Below are 19,181 nucleotides of genomic sequence, written 5' to 3' on the forward strand. Positions count from 1 at the left end.
TTGGGCGTGATCTGGAGGGGTCCACGAGCCTCCGTCCGCCCCTGCCGGGCTGAGCACAACAGCTTTGCCGGCCACTACCCTCGGCGTTAGGGTGAAGTGTGGGGGACCAGCGTGGGGGACCTGCAAAGCTCAGCATCCTGCCTCAGGGGCCGAGGCCTGGGGCCAAGGGGACCTCAGAGAGCACCTTCTTCGGCACATGCCCATGGACCAAAAGAATTGTACTGATGGAACCCCAGCAGTTTTGAGTTCACAGCCGCGCGCATCGCAACGTGCGTCCACGCCGCCACGGATCAGTCTACTTCCCGGTAAGTCCGCGCTCACGCGCCTGGGACTATAACTGGATACGCTAGGCCCGGGAAAAGCTTAGTCCCGCCCCATCGCCGCGAGAAGGCGCCTGCGCACTTGGTTAGGCTAGGTCTTTTCTCGCGCCGTAGCTTCTGCTCGAGTAGAGCGTATGCGCACGCGCTAACTGCGCCGGCTGGGAAGAAGTCACGCGGCAGCCGGAAAGCGTGGCAGCCGCCGCAAGACCCAAAGCACGATTTACCGCCCCCGGGGCTGGAGAGAAAATAATTACGTAGTTTCCGTTTCCACCAACTCTTCCTCTTCCGGTCCTCGAGGACGCTTTGCCGGCAGGGTCTTCGGCTATAAACCTGGTGTGGGAGGCGGCAGCAGTCATGGCGATGTTTGAGCAGATGAGAGCGAACGTGGGCAAGTTGCTCAAGGGGATCGACAGGTCTGAGCCCGGTCGGAGGGAGCGTTTCTGTCCAAGAGGGGTGGAGGAGAGCGTTTTCTGGAGTCAGCAAGTGGTGGTCAGCATCCTGGGCTTGCCCAGAGGTGGGATTTTTCAGTCAATTTAGAGCAGTTGTTTAAGAAAACAGCATTGTATAGGCCTAAAGGCAGGAGGTGGCCTTGCCTGCCGCTCAGTCCGCTTTAATACCTTAAGGCCGCCCTCTCTGCTTAACTTACCCTCTCTCAGCCCCTCAATTTTCTCTCTCTGCACCTCAGTCTCCCTGAGCCTCTTAGTGCCTCTTTGTGTCTCGCCTCCCCCCCCCCCCCCCCGCCCATTTCATTCATCGAACACATGTTTATTAAAAGCTACACTGTGAATTCTGGGCACTGGTGCGGACCAGAGATAACCAAAGACAGCCACTGGCCATGCTTTCATGGAGTTTCTAGTTCAGACAAACTGGACTGTAGACAGTGATAGCCAGGAGTGTTCAAGGCGGTGATGGGGGAAGCACAGGTAGATTGGTGGGGGCTGGGATGGGGAAAACTAGGCAGGAGAGCATGGGCTGGACCAGAGTGGGGTTTGGGTATGGGAGGAAGGGGTGGATATCAAAGATGTCCAGGAGGCCAGATGTACAGGCCGCAAGGGCTGGTTGGCTGAGAGATTGAGGAGGCATTTTTCAGAAAAAAACCCATGGCTCTAAACCCACCCCGGGGTTTAGAGCTGGGGCTTAGGTCTGGGATATGGATAAGTTTCATCAGAGGTTATAGAGCTGATTCAATATTTGAATAAAGCAAGTGGCCAGTGACAGAGGGAGGGAGGAAAGGAAGAGAAGGAGGAGCAGGCTACATTCCCCCCGCTACTCCCACCCCATGGAGTAACTGGCCTCAGCTCTTGTCTCTGCTCACTGATCTTGTTTCTCCTCTAGGTACAACCCTGAGAACCTGGCCACCCTGGAGCGCTATGTGGAGACACAGGCCAAAGAAAATGCCTATGATCTGGAAGCCAACCTGGCTGTCCTGAAACTGTGAGTATCTGCCTCCATTCCCACCCGGTTCCCATAGTCAGCAGCCTGCCACTCCCAGCACTGGGTGGGGTGGGAGTGAGGGGTAACCTGCAGGATGTGACTTCTCTCTCTTTTTTAAAAATTGGAGTGTAGTTGACTTATAATGTTATATTAGTTTTATATGTACAACATAGTGTTTGAGTATATTTATAGGTTATACTCCGTTTAGAGTTATTATATAATGGGGGTTATAGCTTCTGTGCTGTTTGTTGTGACTTTGTATTTTACTTATTTCATATATATTTTGTACCTCTTAATCCCTTTCCATTATCTTGCCTCTCCCCCACCCCATTCCCATCTACAACCACTAGTTTGGTCTCTGTTTCTGTTTTGTTGCTTTCATTTTATTCTTTAGATTCTGCATATAAGTGAAAACATGTGGTGTTCGCCTTTCCTTGTCTGACTTAACTTCACTAAGCATAGTATTTTCCAGGTCCATCCATGTTGCAAAAGGCAAATTTTCATTCTTTTTCCTTTTTTTTTAAACGGCTGAATAATATTCCATTGTGTGTCTGTGTTATAGGTACCACATCTTCTTTATCCATTCATTTGTCAATGGACACTTAGGTTGCTTCCAGATCTTGGCTACTGAAAATAGTGCTCCTGTGAACACTGGGGTGCATGTATCATTTCAAATTAGTGTTTGTTTTCTTTATATATATACACACACACGCATACCCAGGAGTGGAATTGCTGGATGATGTGGTAGTTCTAGTTTTAATTTTACAGGGAACCTCCCTACTGTTTTCCATGGTGGCTGCGCCAGTTGACATGACACTACCAAGCGTTCTCTCCTCCGCATCCTTGCCAGTGTTTTGTTAATTTGTTGTCTTCTGGTTGATAGCCATTTTATCAGGTGTGTGATTCTGATTTGCATTTTCCTGATGTGTAGTGATGTTGAGCATCTTCTCATGTGCCTGTTGGCCATCTCTGTGTCTTCTTTGGAGAAAAAAAATCTATTCAGAAGTTTCTGACAGGGTTTTGGGGGATTTTTGGTATTGAATTGTATGACCTCTTTATCTACTTTGGATAGAATGTGAATAGAATGTGCAAGACTAAGGAGCCAGGAAGTAGGGGCAGGAGGAGGGATGGTTTTTGCAAACTTAGTTACGGGGCTGCAGTCCAGCAGTTACGACTCCAGCCTTCCACTGCAGGGGATACGAGTTAGATCCCTGGTTGGGGAACTAAGATTCCACGTGCCTTGAGGTGCAACCAAAAAGTAAAAAAATAAATAAATAAATATCATAACAAGGCGCACATAACAGGCTGCTGCTGCTGTTGCTAAGTCGCTTCAGTTGTGTCCAACTCTGTGCGACCCCATAGACAGCAGCCCACCAGGCTCCCCCGTCCCTGGGACTCTCCAGGCAAGAACACTGGAGTGGGTTGCCATTTCCTTCTCCAGTGCATGAAAGTGAAAAGTGAAAGTGAAGTCGCTCAGTCGTGTCCGACTCTTCGCGACGCCATGGACTGCAGCCTACCAGGCTCCTCCATCCATGGGAGTTCCCAGGCAAGAGTACTGGAGTGGGGTGCCATTGCCTTCTCCGTAACAGACTGCTGCAGAAAGCAAATCTATGGTTTAACGTGGAGTTATAAACACCTGTGTAATCAGCATCCCAATTGCAAATGGGTGTTGCTAGCACCCCTGTCCTTTGCCCCGTGTGTTTTGTGCCAACCACCCTGACCCTGGTGACCACTCCTGTGCTCTCATGGCCTGGCTTTGTGTGAATTTACCATACGCTTGCAGACATATGTACACACATACACATCCTGATTCACTTAGCTCAGATTTGCCTGCTTTGAACCGAACATAAGAGTATCCGTACGACTGGAGCCCTTCTGCGTCTGGCAGCTTGCACTCAGCCCTGGGTTGTGAGCGCCACGCTTTTCCTGTGTGGCTGCAGTTGGTTGTCATTGCTGTGTAGTGTTCCATGTGGAACCAGGTCCTAATTATCTGTTACTCTGTGGGTGGATATTTGGTTTCTACTTTCTAGATGCTTTACGGACACACCGTTATTGTTCCTTGTTTTAGTCACTAAGTCACATCCAACTCTTTTTCAACCCCAAGAGCTGTAGCCTGCCAGGCTCCTCTTGTCCATGGGATTCTCCACGCAAGAATACTGGAGTGGGTTGCCATTTCCTTCTCCAGGGGATCTTCCTGACCCAGGGATTGAACCTGTGTCTCCTGCATTGGCGGTCAGGTTCTTTACCACCGAGCCACCAGGGAAGCCCAACTACCAGCTTTGTAATGTTTAGAGCTTTCGTGACCTCGATTTTGCCATCTGTAAGATGGAGACGGTGGGTGTGTTGGGGAGGTCGTTTAGCTTGTTAGTGGTGATAACCACTGCCTAGTGAGCACTCCCCATGTGGTACCTACTGTGCTATAACCTTTGTATTAACTCACTTTGAGGCTATGGTTTGTTTGTGAGGTAGATACAGTTGGGTTTTTTAATTTGTTTTGGTTTTTTTGTCGCAGCACCACACTGACACGCAAGATCTTAGTTTCCTGAACCCCCTGCAGTGGAAGCACAGAGTCTTAAGCATCGAACCACCAGGGAAGTCCCGATACAGTGGTTTATTCTCACCTCTTGCAAGAGAGGAAACTGATGCACAGAGCATTTATTATTTTTTAGAATCTTACTTCATTATTTGTATTTTTGGCTGTGCTGGGTCTTCAGTGCTGTGCAAGCACTTTCTCTGGTTGTGGGGGGCCTGTGAGCTGCACAGGCTTCTCATTGCCGTGGCTTCTCTTATTGTGGAGCACAGGCTCTAGGGCGCACGGGCTTTAGTAGTTGCGCTGCACAGGCTTAGCTGCCCTGTGGCATGTGGGATCTTTCCAGACCAGGGAAGTCTACTTATTTTAAATGCTCCATGCCGGGGCTTCCCTGGTGGTCCTGTGGTTAAGAATCTGCCTTGCAGTGCAGGGGGACACAGGTTCCATCCCGGGTACAGAAAGATCCCACATACCACAGGGCAGCCAAGCCTGTGTGCCACATCTACTGAGCCTGAGAGCTTTAGAGCCTGTGCACTGCAACAAGAGAAGCCTGTCCATGGGGATTCTCCAGGCAAGAACACTGGAGTGGGTTGCCGTGCCCTGCTCCAGGGGATCTTCCCAACCCAGGGATTGAACCCAGGTCCCCCGCATTGCAGGTGGATTCTTTACCATCTGAGCCACCAGGGAAGCCCAACAAGAAAAGCCAGCATACTGCAACTAGAGAGCAGCCCCTGCTGTCTGCAACTAGCGAAAGTCCACGCACAGCCACAAGGACCCAGCACAGCCAAAAATAAAGTATTTTTTTAAAGAGTAGTCCAGGGCCACTCAGCGGTGAAGTTTAAATCCAGGCAATTGGCTCCAGAGGCTTGACCACTGCTACTTATGTACTCATTTGTGAATCACTTAACACTGTCTGCCTTACTGAGTGGTTGTGAGGATTAACTGTCTCCATCTACAGAGCAGGAAAGTAGGGGTCAGGGAGCTTAAAGTCCCAGCCAGACAGTGGGGTGGTTGGTATCAGAGCGCAGACATGTCCAGCTCCCAGACTCCGGGCGGAAGCAGTGATCAGCCTTCCTGGTACCCAGTGAGGCCCAGGGACAAGGAGATGGCACTGCTACTGCATCTGTTTCCCTTCTCAGGTACCAGTTCAACCCGGCCTTCTTCCAGACCACGGTCACCGCCCAGATCCTGCTGAAGGCCCTCACCAACCTGCCCCACACCGACTTCACGCTGTGCAAGTGCATGATCGACCAGGCCCACGCATCCTTCCTGCTTCATGCTGGGACTGGGGGACGGGGAGCGGGGGGACGGAGTCACAGGGGCGTGCTCTTGAGTTCGGACACGGACACCGATTGCCTGCTCTGGTCTTGGCCCCGGGCTGGCCTCGGCTGGGGCAGTACCGTCACAGAGCTCACAGTCTAGCGGGGGAGACCCGTCCTCTCTGGAGTAGTCAGGACTTGCGGTGTGAGGGGCCAGAGGAGGCACCTGAACTTGCCTGGAAGCCAGGAAATCTTCCTGGAGGAGGGAGCAGATACAAGATGAGGAATTGGGTGATTCGTGGGGAAGGGTGATCCAGGCAGAGGGGAGCGTGTGTAGGGAAAGAAGAAAAAGAGCTCAGTGCCATGTTAGAGTCAGTAGAGGACGTTCGGCTTAGCCACAGAGTTGGTCAGACTCAGAAAGAGCACTGGGGAGCTGAAGAAGGCATTAAGGCTGCAGAGTGATGGGGGAGAAACATGCTTTAGAAAGATTCCCATGAGGCTTCATAGCTGAGCAAAGACCACCAGGCCAAAGGTCGGAGCCACGAAGAGCTGGCTTGTCGGCTTCCCTTCATTCTGCATATCCCCAGGGACTGGCCAGTGTCTGTCTGGTACAGCGCTGTTCTCCAGTGAAGAGATGTTGAGTGAGATACCACTGAGCTGGCCTACTCATTGGCGGCAGGGCTGAGAAATGTCTTCCTCATTGAACCTGCTCTGACATGTGTGTCCACGGGGGCACCTGCCTTCTGACAGACAGTCCACCTCCCCCAGAGGTCTGTTCTGGTGGCTTAAAAACCGCATAGGATCCACTGTTCAAAGTACAGCAAAGTGTACCATGAAAAAACCAAGGCTTCCTCCCTCCTCGGCCCACGGCCACCCGCTCCCCTCCCTGAAGGCCACAGTTGTTTACAGCCCTCTGCCTTTCCACGATAGCCTACGGATGCAGAAGTGCGGGTGTGCACGTCTATATACACCCGTTCCTCCCGACCCGGTGACGGGCTGTTACACACCTTTCTGCATCTTGCTTTTTTCATCTTGCTAGAAGTGTGTCTCATCACGTTTTCCGTGTCAGTTCTGTAAGGGGTGACTCGATCTCAGTGTGTGAGGCGGCCCCTGTTGAGTTGTCCCCATCTCTGGATCCTTAGGTTCTTGCTCATGTTTGCCGTGACAGGCTGTGGTGAGCAGGAGGTGGGCGGGGCGGTTGTGGGCGGGGCAGTCTTGGGCGCAGCAGCAGCCTCCTCTGTCTGGAAGGCCTTTTGCCCTTAACGCCTCCCCCCAGCAAGAAGAACGGCCCATCCGGCAGATTTTGTACCTCGGAGACCTGCTGGAGACCTGCCACTTCCAAGCCTTCTGGGTAACTTCCCTGGGGCCCCAGGGTAGGGTGGTGACTGGGCTGTGCAGAAAAGGCTGCTGGAAGTCAAGACCACACACATTTATTGGCTTCCTCCATGGCAGTGGGCCCTGGGTTCAGAACTCTGCGTGTGGGATGGCATGGAATGGTCATCCCCACCTGGAGCCAGGACACCCCAGGCCTCTTCTCTGCTGACAAAGTTCAGGCTTTCTCTCTCTCTCTCTCTCACTCTGTCACACACAGACAAGCACCTGTTCTTTCAGCAAAAGTCCTCTGTCCTCTAAATACTCTCCCTCCACGGGACTTCCCTGGTGTCCAGTGTTTAAGATTCTGTGCTTTCACTGCAGTGGAACCCGAACCAGGAATGGGTTCAAACCCTGATTGGGGAACTAAGATCCTGCATGCCATGGGATATGGCCACATAATAACAGTTGAATAAAGAGTAGATTCTGTTCCCCCTTTCTTGTCCTAACTGGATCTGGTGTCCCAAGGGGGAGTCCACATGGCCTCCTAGCTCTCACCTCCACTCCCAGACCCATCTCCTCCCCCAGCCCCCCAGTCCTGAAGCTCCTATCTTATCATACCCCACCACACTCCATGACTGCTCATTTTTCTGAAGAATGTAACTTACAGCCACTCTTTATTCTTAGGTGCTTGAAAGGGCAGGTCTGTGATCCTTCCATCACCCTGACTTATCAGTTTCCAGATTTCTTGTTCTCCCTGGGCCCTGAGCCCCTCACTCCCTCCCCTCACATCCAAGATGAGACCAGTTCTCAGCACACTGAATCCCTAAGAAGTTTAAAAAAAAAAAACAACAAATATGATACTAATACTTGAATTGTGCCTTCATGAAATCTGACATCATTAGTCTGGGTGCGGTCTCAGCTTAGTGATTTTAAGCAATTATCCCTGGTGATTTTGCTACCCGGCTAAGTCTGGGAGTTACTGACCTATACTTGTCTTCATCAGCAATTGCCTCATCTGCCCGTGAAGGTCAAACATTTCCAGCCTCTGACCACTTCCTCCTCGCCCCTCAAGTCCCAGCTCGCCCCCATGAGGCCTCTGACCGGACATTCTTCGGCCTGATCAGCAGCCCCTGTCCTCTGTTCTGCTTCCTCCTTCACAAACTGTGCGCTCCTCACCTGGGGCTGTGGGGCTGCAGGAGGCTGGAGAGGAGCTGTCAGTGCCCACCCACAGCCGGTCCGTGCTTCCCTCCCCGTGTTCCTGGATGGCTCTCCGCAACTCCTCACCACCGCCTTTCTCCTCACCTCAGCCTATGACCTGGCTTCTCATTTCATGTGAAAATAGAAGTGGCCAGAGCTGAACTTCCCACCCCTGACCCAACATCTGGCAGCTGACCAAGCCCTGTTCTGCTCTAGTGGGTGACCCGTCCCTCCTCCTCCAGTGCCCTGATCCCCTGCCCTCTCGCCCACTCAGTGGCGTCACACCAGCCATTCTCCCCACTCTGCAAACTTGACCTTCCCACACTATTTCCATCCCCATGCAGCACGTCCACGCTGCAGTGGGTTCTAACATAAAAAAGAACTCCCCCTGCACCTCCACACTCCCCACCAGCTCTGCCACCGCCCCCTCCCTCTGCTCCCCTTCCTGCCTTGCTCCTGGCTGGGACCCCAGCTGTCCCAGTCTGCCCAGGGCTTTCCCGGTCTTAAAGCACAAAGTCTCACATCCCAGGCGAATCAGGGCTGTGGGTCAGCCCACCCCAGGACAGGTTGCCTGTGTTCAGCCTCGTCTTATCCCTCTGCTCACATGAACCCATGCCATTCAGGCTTTTGTGGCCAGCCCTCTGACGCCTGACTCAGGCACAGGCCACCGAAGCGCTCTTGTTGAGACCCACAGTGACACCCCCATTGCTAGATCCCATGGGAAGTTCTCAGGCCCCGGCTCACCTGCCCGGCCAGTGTCTCTTGGCTTCCAGGACAGCTGCTCTCCCACCTTCCTCCTGCCGAGCTGGCTGCTCCCTCTCGTGGTCCTAGTGAGTTCCTCGGCTCCCTCCCTGATGCTGGGGGAGCCCTTGCTGGGAGGGTGACATTTGAGCAGAGGCCTCAAGGAGGTGGGAGTGCTAGCCATGGGGGAAGAGAGTTCCAGACCCCAAAACAGCCAGCGCTGAGACCTTGAGGTGGGCGGATGTCTGGCAAGTCTGAGGGGCAGCGAGGAGCCCCTGTGGTTGGAGTGAGGTGGTAAGTGGGAGGAGGTGATGGGTAGTTCCCAGGGGGTTGGGGAGGGTGGGCTCATGGGCCATGGTAGGGCTGTTGCCCTTTTCTCTGAATTAGGTGAGATCCGAGAAGAGGTGGTTGAGTGCAGGTACCTCATCTGTCTCCTCTCTTGTCATTTCATGGGAAAATAGAAGCGGCCAAAGCTGAATTTCCCACTCCTAGCCAGTGCTGAGGGCTTGAGGTGGCTGAGTGTCTGGCATGTCTGAGGGGCAGTGAGGAGCCCCTGTGGTTGGAGTGAGGGGGTGAGTGGGAGGAGGTGATGGGCAGATGGGGTTTGCCAGGTGCAAACCCCACTCTGTGATTTTGGGCAAATCTCTTAGCTGCTCTGAGCCTTGGTTTCCCCATCTCTAAAATAGGAGAAAAACCAGCATTGTTACGTCATAAGGTTGCATACAGAAGAAGGGCTGACCTGTGGGGTGAATGCTAGAGTGTTCGCTTCTCTTATTTTATTATCGGGGTTAATCTTCTTGGCATTATTTATAACTTTTTTCTTTGGCCACATGGCTTGTGAGATCTTAGTTCCCTGACCAGGGATTGAATCCAGGCCCTTGGCAATGAAAGTGCCGAGTCCTAACCACTGGACTGCCGAGGGGTCCCCTTGACGTTACTGACAATTAGCGTTATTGTGAACATCGTCTTTCCCCTCACAGCAAGCCCTGGATGAAAACATGGACCTCCTGGAAGGTATAACTGGCTTTGAAGACTCTGTCCGAAAATGTAAGTTCCTCTCTGAGCTTGGGCTCCCTGAGGGGAGGGAGTGGCAGCAGGTTCTGAGAGTGGCCCTTCGTCTTTGTCCCTAATTTCCGCAGTTATCTGCCATGTCGTGGGCATCACGTATCAACACATCGATCGCTGGCTGCTGGCTGAGATGCTCGGGGATCTGACAGGTAAGGCCTTCTCTGGGTCCCTAGTGCCATCTAGGAGGTCAGAGTGAGCAGGGCAGTGGGCCTCAGCCAGCTCCTCAAATGGGCCCACTCCTGCCTTACCAGGTTGTTATTAAAGGCCCAGTCCAGAGAGGAAATAAGGAATTAATATAACACCTCCCTTGCCTTTTCAAACATCCTACAGCATTCATTCATTATTCTGCATAAATTAGTTGAATGCCCACTCTGCACTGTTCAAGGCCCTGGGGCACGGCAGTGAGCAGCACAGAATGGCTTAGATTCATTCTCATGGAGGTAGCAAAACATGACAAATGAAGCTGTTCATGTCTAGTGGGATCCATGCATGACAGCCCCTGGAGAGGGCCGGGAGGGTGGGGAGTGAGGGAGCAGCAGGCACCTGGAGGTGGAGGCGGCAGCCTGAGCGCAGAGTGAATGTGAGGATGCAGTGCTCAGAGAGCAGCCAGGAAGCCCTTGGCCGGGGCTGGGGGAGCCAGGGGGCAGGGCCAGGGCAGAGAGGTGGTGTGGGGAGGGGTTTCAGGCACTGAAGGGCCTCCTGCCTGAGGACTTTGTCCTCTATCCTGAGTGAGATGGAGCCACTGGAGGGTCTGAGCAGAGGAGAACATGATTAGATTTATATTTCTAAAGATCCCTCTAAAAAGAAAAAAAAAGTGTGCATATTTGCTCATTTTTCAAAAAGAAATACAGGAAGGGAAAAATTTTTAAACAAGGAAAATGGTTACTTCTTGGGAGCTGAGGGTGAGAACAGGGAGGAGAGTTGGGGGATTGGGGGTGAGATTTCTCTGAGCACCTTCTTGGATAGTTTTGCCTTTTAAGCCAGATGAAACATTGTTTTCAGTGGAAGCTAACTTTTTCTGGACACTTTGTGTCGGGCACTATACTAAGTGCTTTACATCCTGTCGATATTTTATGTGTTTAAAAGTGAAATTAAATCAGAAAGGGATGAAACAGCCCTTAGAGTTGAAGGTAAAGAGAAACAGATGAATCTGTATCAAATTGATAGTAGTCACACAGAAAAGAATTATTTCAAGTTATAGAACACTTCTCTGGCCAGAAAATATCTTATTTTTTTTTTTGGTGTTGTTCACTCGCTAAGTCCTGTCTGGCTCTTTGAGACCCCATGGACTGCAGCATGCCAGGCTCCCCTGTTCTTCATTGTCTGCTGGAGTTTGCTCAAACTCACATCCACTGAATCAGTGATGCTAGCTAACCATCTCATCCTCTGCCGCCCCCTTTCTAAAGGCAAGAAAGAGCTGCAAAGAAATTCTTAAACGTGGTGCCATAAGCTTACTGTTCTTGGAAATGATGAAATCATCATTTTGAAGCCATTTCAATGTAGATTGAGGGGAAAGCAGAGAAGTAAGCGCTCTGCTGTTTTTAGGAGCTGAGCTTTTACCCTGGGAGACATGAGAGGTAAATAGAAAATGAAACTCAGAAGCCCTGTAGTGGGAAGGATGAGAAAGCTAAAAGGCTCCCCCTGGCGGCTGTTTGGAGAATGAACCGTAGGAGCCCCAGGCTGGCAGCCCGAGATCAGATCTGCCCAAGGCAGGCAAGGAGGACACCCTGAGTGCACCCCCCATCCCCAATACTGTGGGATCCCTGTGCAAAGCCCCTGCGCTGCTGTGTCCTCTGCAGACAGCCAGCTAAAGGTGTGGATGAGCAAGTACGGCTGGAGCGCTGACGAGTCGGGCCAGATCTTCATCTGCAGCCAGGAGGAGAGCATAAAGCCCAAGAACATCGTGGAGAAGATCGACTTTGACAGTGAGTAGTGGCCTGAGCCTCAGGCTGTGGGGCTGAGGAGGGGCCTTATAAGAGAGCAGGGCTGGGTCCCCAAAGATTCAGGTAGATAAGTTCTGACTCAGGGCCAAGAAATGTGTACCTGCCAGATTCCCCTGATCTCTTGTGTCCCAGGCAGGCCGCCTTCCCCGGGGAGAAAGGGCGGAGGGTCCTGGTGTCCTTCCCTGGAATTCTGGGCACTGGATCCTGCCCTGAAGCGCTCAGTAAGACTTCCCAGGGCCTGGAGGGACCCGGCAGGGTATCCCCACACCCTCACTGGCCCTGGGGCCTCGGCCCTGACATCTGTTAAAATGCAGCAGAACACCTACCAGGAAGTGCAGGCTCTGCGGCCGGGGCAGCTGGGTGGGATCCGGGTTCTTTATTCATCTGTAACTTCGGGCAGGCGACCTTACATCTCTGCCTCCAGTTTCTCATCTAGAAAGTGGGGGGTGACAGCCCAATAATTATGACTAACTCCATATAGTTTTTACACTTTTTATTATTAAAGTCATTGGTCCTTGGGTCAACCCCATAAGTAACTGAATAATAAGTAACTAATAACTATATAAGTAACTAATATAAGTAATAATAAGTAACTAAGTAACTGAATAATACCGCAGTACCCACCCCCTGGAGGTATGAGTGTGAAGTGAGACACTGCATGTGCAACACTTAGCAAAGAACCAGTCCTGCAGCTCACTAAACGTTACCCTCATTGTCACCATCACATTAACTAACACTCCACTGGCTGCTCAACTAGAGCAAACCTGCTATCACACCTTCCCACTGCGCAGGCGTCCTGGAGTAAGAGAGAACTGGCGGGGCAGGGACGGGCTGCTTCCTTAGGCCCTCGGTCTCCTCCCCGCCCTCTTAAGTGTGGTTCTGGTGTGTTAAAGATAAGGACTGGTACGCTGTGGCCTCTGAGTACAAAATGACTACATTGCTATTTAACTGAGGAACAAGATTGAGCAGGCAGGCATCTCCACACCTGGGGGCTGCGGACCTTCAGTCTAAATGAGATGTGCCCACCGAGTTGGGGTTCTTTGTGAGAATTCCTTGGAGCAAAGGGTTCTGCGGATGAGATGCAAGTCCAGCGCTTAGAGCATCTCGCAAATTGTTGCTTAGTCACTTCAGTCTTGTCCCGACTTCTGTGACCCAGTGGACTGTAGCCTGCCAGGCTCTTCTGTCGTGGGGTTTCCCAGACAAGAATATTGGAGTGGGTTGCTATTTCCCTTTCCAGGGGATCTTCCCTACCCAGGGATCGAACTTTTGTCTCCTGCATTGGCAGATGGTGGATTCTTTACCACTGATCCACCAGGGAAGCCCATCTCGCAAATACTACCATAGTAAATGTTATCAGGATGGTGATGAAAATAGCAAATCATACTTTTAAAATCCAGGCATTGGGACTTCCCTGGTGGTCCAGTGGTTAAGACTGCCTTCCCATGCAGGGGTTTGCGGGTTTGATCCCTGATCGAGGAGCTAAAATACGATTCAATAAAGACTTTAAAAAAAGAAATAAAGGCATTGTTCTTAGCCTGTTGTTTAAGTCTACAAGGCCCCTAAACAGTTGTGGGTGCTGCGGTTGGTGGTTGGAGGTTCATCTTGTATCTTTGCCACATTGACCCTGGCCTTCCCTTTTCTTCTCAACAGGCGTGTCCAGCATCATGGCCTCCTCCCAGTAACTTTGCAGTCGTTTAATAAAGATGTGTTGACTTCTTGGCCTGTTGTCTCCCCTTCGACTTCCTGCCTCTGCCCCTCCCCGACCAGCATCAGGGTCTCGCATCACCGGGTGCTGGGGCCACCTCTGATCTGTCTGCCCACCCCCACCCCTCAACCCAGCAGCAGAGCTTCTGTCTCCCCAGACCTGCTCCTCTGCCCAGACCCAGTGGCTGACCTTCACCGCCCCCCTCCTGACCCGTCAGATCACAGGTGGAGGTCCTGCAGCCATGAGTCAGCACGGAGGGTATGAATGGGTTGTGGGTGAGTCAGCAAGGTGTGAGTAAGAGCTAGGAGCCCAGCCCTGCACCTGGGGCTAGCCAGGGCTCTCCCGTCCTCCTGAAAACCTATGAACAGGTGCGGCCCCTGGGTTCCTGGAGGGGGAGGAGCAGCACCCTGACCCTTGGGCCTCCCAAGCAGCCCTAGGGCAGTGGCCGGAAGGGTGAGTGGGGGAGGACTCTGGTTGCTTGCTCAACCTGTGAAAGTAGTAGTCACTCAGTCCTGTCCTTATGCGACCCCATGGACTGTAGCCCACCAGGCTCCTCTGTCCATGGAATTCTCCAGGCAAGAGTCCCTGGAGTAGGCTGCCATTTCCTTCTCCAGGGGATCTTCCCCACCCAGGGATTGAACCTGGGAATCCCTTGTCAGAATCATAAGGATTCCATGGGCTCTGGCCAGTGACGTTTTCAGATCAAGACCTAGCCTGTTCTTGGCACTGAGCCAACCAGAGTCACTTCCTTTCAGAGTCAGGAGAGTTTGTTCCCCCGCCCCCTCAGCCCCACATTGGGAGCTAGTCCCCAACATTCTTTTTGGTGAGACTTTTTAAGAAAGTTGGGATTTGCAGCCAGGCCATTCTGCCCCTATCCTCAAGTCTTAGCTTTGGGTTGGTTATTCAAATTTGGTAAGGTATTCCACACATTCTGATGGAATGACTAGTTGAGCTTTCACCTCTGAGCCTGTTGTCTGCAGGAAGAAGGAGTGGGCACAACAGTGACTGCCTCTTAGGGAAAATGAGAGGAAATCAGATGCTGCGATAGATTCATATCCCGCCCCGAGGGAGTGCCTCACTCTCATGCCCTTGTGTGTGGACTCTGCTTACAGAAAGGGCAGTGCCAGAGCTGCCAGCCCTCCCTGCTGGCCGGCACTCACACCCATCATTCTCTAAGCCAGGGCAGGACAGGATACCCTTTACGCCGAGATCCAGACCTGAGCAGGAGCCAGGAACTAGGGTGTGCCGGAATCCGGGGACAAAGGGTACTACTGCAGCTCAGGACTTGGGAGCCAGCTCTATGGGGTGGGGGGAAGGAGGGGACACTGGATGCTGTCCCCCACCCATTTAGTCCATCAGCAGAAGAGCACCCACTCTGAGTGGGCATGCTCCCACTCCCCAACTTGGCAAGTGCCCCTGTGTAGGATACAAGCTGGTCACGGCCATTCCACAAAGGGAGAGGAAACGACCTTTAAGTGTTCTGGAAGCCACGGCTTTTCCTGCTTTGACAACCTGCTTCTGTTCTAGGAAGATCACCCTTTGAGCAGCTAAGAGGCCTGGGTCTGCAGAAAGACCGAGTTTAGACACCAGCCCAGTGGCTTTTGGGTGTGTTAAGGAGAGTACCCCTTCAGCCGTTGCACTCAGGGCTTTGAGATCATCGGCATGTCACCTGTCGTGGTGACTTGGGCTTTGGTCTGCTGGTACAGCTGCTTCCACAGTCACCCCTAGCATCCCAGGACCTGCTCATGTCCCCACCCTGAGAGGTCACAGCCCTCTCTCCTTTCTTTCTTCTAGGTAGGGTTAATAACAGGATAGAGTGTTATTTTTAATTCAAAATTTACTGTCTATCATTTCTTTTTGGCCATGTGGCTTGCAGAATTAAGACACTTGTGGGGTCTTAGCTCCCTGGCCTGGGACTGAACCTAGGGCCACAGCCGTGAAAACGCCAAGTCCTAACCACTGGACTGCCAGGAAATTCCCAATAATGGGATATAGCATTTAATACGGAGAAGGCAATGGCACCTCACTCCAGTACTCTTGCCTGGAAAATCCCATGGACGGAGGAGCCTGGTGGGCTGCAGTCCATGGGGTCGCTGGGAGTCGGACACAACTGAGCAACTTCACTTTCACTTTTCACTTTCATGCATTGGAAAAGGAAATGGCAACTCACTCCAGTGTTCTTGCCTGTAGAGTCCCAGGGACGGGGGAGCCTGGTGGGCTGTCGTCTATGGGGTCGCACAGAGTCGGACACAACTGAAGCGACTTAGCAGCAGCAGCAACAGCAGCATTTAATAAGTTCTGACTGAAGTCACAAAAAAAGTCACAAGTTTTCCACCAAATGATGATGTGGAAATTGTGAACCTAACCCCAGGGCCCCCTGGCCAAACCCCTTCATGTAGGAATCACCCCCTGCCACCTGAGAGCCCCTGCCCACTGTCCCTCAACCCTCTGCAAACAGTAGCTATTATGAGTTCAGTCTCCATGGATGGCTTCTGGGAAGTGCCCTCAAAGCTGACAATTAAAGGGAGCCTTTCATTTAAACCTCACTGGCTGGGGACATCCTCTTCATCTCTGAGCCCTGGGTCTAGGGGTTTTCTCAGTGTCGACCGGGAGCAGGCAGGGAGGGGCAAAAGGTCCATTGTTGAAGAGGACTCTCCCTGCCTAGCAGGCCCAGCATGAGAGTCCCGGGCTTGTTCTCCAGGTCAGGCAGGAAGAGATGCCTGGCCCCTACCCAGCCTCGGCCCAGCCCTGCTTTGGAAACGGTCAGCGCTGCCGGGCCTTTGGCCAGGTCATGGCTGTCCGTGGGGAAGTGGGCTGCCTCATCCTCTGGCTTCGCTTGTCCTTGGATCTCTCCCAGTGCCTTTGAGAGAAGATGAAAGAACCTGGGAGCTCCCGTACCTGGAGAAGTCGTGTCTTCTCATCCGCCTTCCCCAGCAGGTGATTGTGACACAGTCCTTTTGTCCTGTGTCAGACCCTGCCTTTAGTCAAACCCTTACCTTCTTACTTTCCCTAACAACAGTTCCCCTCACGGCCGTCCCTGAATTCAATACAGTTCTTCATACTGTTGCTCAGGTCCATAACTTAGGAACCATCTTTTTTTTTTTAAGAATTTATATTTATTTAACATTTTTTGCTGTGCTGGGTCTTCATTGCTGCGTGCGGGCTTTCTCTAGTTGCGGCGAGCGGGGCTACTCTCTCATTGCGGTGCACAGGCTTCTCATTGTGGTGGTTTCTCATGGAGCACGGGCTCTAGGGCTGACGGGCTTCAGGAGCTGCGGCTTGTGGGCTCTAGAGCACTGGCTCAGTAGTTGTGGTGCACAGGCTTAGGTGCCCCACGGCATACGGGATCTTCCTGGACTAGGAATGGAACCGGTGTCCCCTGCATTGCAAGGCAGATTCTTACCCACTGGACCGCCTGGGAAGCCCTAGGAGCCATCTTGAGTCTGGATTTTTTTTTTTTTTCTTTTTCACCTCTGCATCCCACCCCCAACAAAGTCTAAAGTCATAGAGGCTCCACTTTCTCATATCCCCCCACTGCCCTTCCTCCACAGCACTCTCCTCCTCTACCCTCCATCTTCCTGTCCAGCTTCATCCGGACCACTGCAGCAGCCTCCTCTTGGAGCTCCCTGAGCACACTCCACCTTCTACAGTCTGTTCCCCTGGTGCAGCCAGAGGACCCAGGAGACCGTTGAATCAGACCCCAGCCCTGCTTACAGTCTTCCTTAACTTCCCATTGTATTTAGAGTAAAATTCACTATATGGCCCCACTGCACTTAGAATAAAATAAAAACTTCTTTTCAGGCAAATAATAATAATCAAATCATTATATGTCAATTATATATCAATAAAAAAAAGACTCAAATTCCTCACCATGGTTTTAAGTCTATTCATTCATCTGGGGTTTATTAAGCTTCTATCTTTGATGTGAGTTCAGTCCCTGGGTCAGGAAGTTCCCCTGGAGAAGGAAATGGCAACCCACTCTAGTATTCTTGCCTGGGAAATCCTATGGACAGAGGGTCACAAGAGTCTGACCCGACTTAGCAACTAAACAACAGACAATCTTGTGCCAGACACTGTTTCAGAGACTAGGAATATGACAAAACAAAGATTCCCACCATCGTGGGCTGACATTCTTGAGAAAGAAACTAAATAAAGCAGTCATATTTGTATATTAGTGGTGATCAGTATTCTGGAAAAAATAAAGCTGGGAAGGTGTGGATGCTATTTATAAAAAAGTGGTCAGGGGAGGTCTCACTGAGGAGGTGGCATTTCCTCTAATCTTCAGGAGAGGAGGCTATGAGCCTTGGGGATCCAGTATCTAGGGAGAGTGTTCCAGGCAGTGGTAGCAAGGTATCACTATGTTCAAAGGCCTTGAGACTGGAGTATACCTAGTATGTTGGAGGAACAGTTAGGAGGCCTAAAGGCAGAAAGGGAAGAGGAACTAAAAAGCCTCATGAGGAAGGTGAAAGAGGAGAGTGAAAAAGCTGGCTTAAAACTCAACATTCAAAAAATTAACATCATGGCCTCTGGTCCCATCACTTCATGGCAAATGGATGGGGGAAATATGTAAACAGTGGCAGGTTTTATTTTCCTGGGCTCCTGTATCACTGTGGACAGTGACTGCAGCCATGAAGTTAAAAGACCCTTGCTCCTTGGAAAGAAAGCTATGACAAACCCAGGCAGAGTATTAAAAAGCAGAGACATCACTTTGCCAACAAAGGTCTATGTAGTCAAAGCTGTGGTTTTTCCAGTAGTCATGTGTGGATATGAGAGTTGGACCATAAAGAAGGCTGAGCGCTGAAGAATTGATGCTTTTGAACTGTGGTGCTGGAGAAGACTCTCATTGAGAGTTCCTTCGACAGCAAGGAGATCAAATCAGTCAATCCTCAAGGAAATCGATCCCGAATATTCATTGGAAGGACTGATGCTGAAGTTGAAGCTCCAATACTTTGGCCACCTGATGAGGAGAGTTGACTCACTGGAAAAGACCCAGATGCTGGGAAAGACTGAGGGCAGAAGGAGAAGGGGGCGACAGGATGAGATGGTTGGATGGTATCACCGACTCAATGGACATGAGTTTGAACAAACTCTGAGAGATAGTGAAGAACGGGGAATCCTGGTGTGCTACAGTCCATAGCATGGCAAAGAGTTGGACCCAACCGTGGTGAAAGTTCAGAAAGGAGGGGAGAGTAGGAGGGGAGCTGGGAGAGACATGAGGACCAGCATGATCAGGATGTGGAAGAAAGACCTTGTGGGTTTGTTTGAAACCCCAGGAGTCTCAGGGGTTTCAAAAGCTGGGCCAGAAAAAAAAACAAAAAACAAAAAACTGGGCTGGGCTGGGTCAGGGCAAGGAAGGCCCCAGCAGCCTTTCCTCCTTTCCTTGACTTTGACGTGTGGCACCAAGGGAAGGTTCTGAGCAAGCGAGGGAGGGATTTGACCTGATTCAGGTGTTTGCAGGCTCCTTCTGGTTTCTTGTGAGAAAGAGAGTTGGTGGTGAGTGGAGGAGCAGAGAGATGGTGAGGCTGCGGCAGAGGTCCAGTGAAGACAGGAGAGGGTGGGCAGGACCAGGGTGTGGCCATGGGAGAGAGAAGTGAGTGGATTCCATACATACTTTGAAGATGGAACTGACAGGATTTCCTGAAGAACTGGATGTAGGGTGCGAGGAAAAAG

At 51.6% G+C, this 19,181-nt stretch overlaps 1 protein-coding gene across 1 annotated transcript; it reads left to right on the top strand.

Moving 5' to 3' along the window:
* Positions 1-581: 581 nt before the first annotated feature.
* On the top strand, positions 582-13,525 carry EIF3K (eukaryotic translation initiation factor 3 subunit K). The gene is made up of 8 exons (XM_061388187.1): positions 582-733; positions 1,656-1,754; positions 5,424-5,544; positions 6,820-6,894; positions 9,776-9,842; positions 9,935-10,012; positions 11,663-11,788; positions 13,457-13,525. The coding sequence occupies exons 1-8, from the start codon at positions 675-677 to the stop codon at positions 13,486-13,488; spliced, it is 657 nt and encodes a 218-aa protein (XP_061244171.1). The 5' UTR covers positions 582-674; the 3' UTR covers positions 13,489-13,525.
* The last annotated feature ends 5,656 nt before the right edge of the window (positions 13,526-19,181 follow it).

Source organism: Bos javanicus, chromosome 18 (assembly GCF_032452875.1).
Source record: "Bos javanicus breed banteng chromosome 18, ARS-OSU_banteng_1.0, whole genome shotgun sequence".
NCBI lineage: Eukaryota > Metazoa > Chordata > Mammalia > Artiodactyla > Bovidae > Bos > Bos javanicus.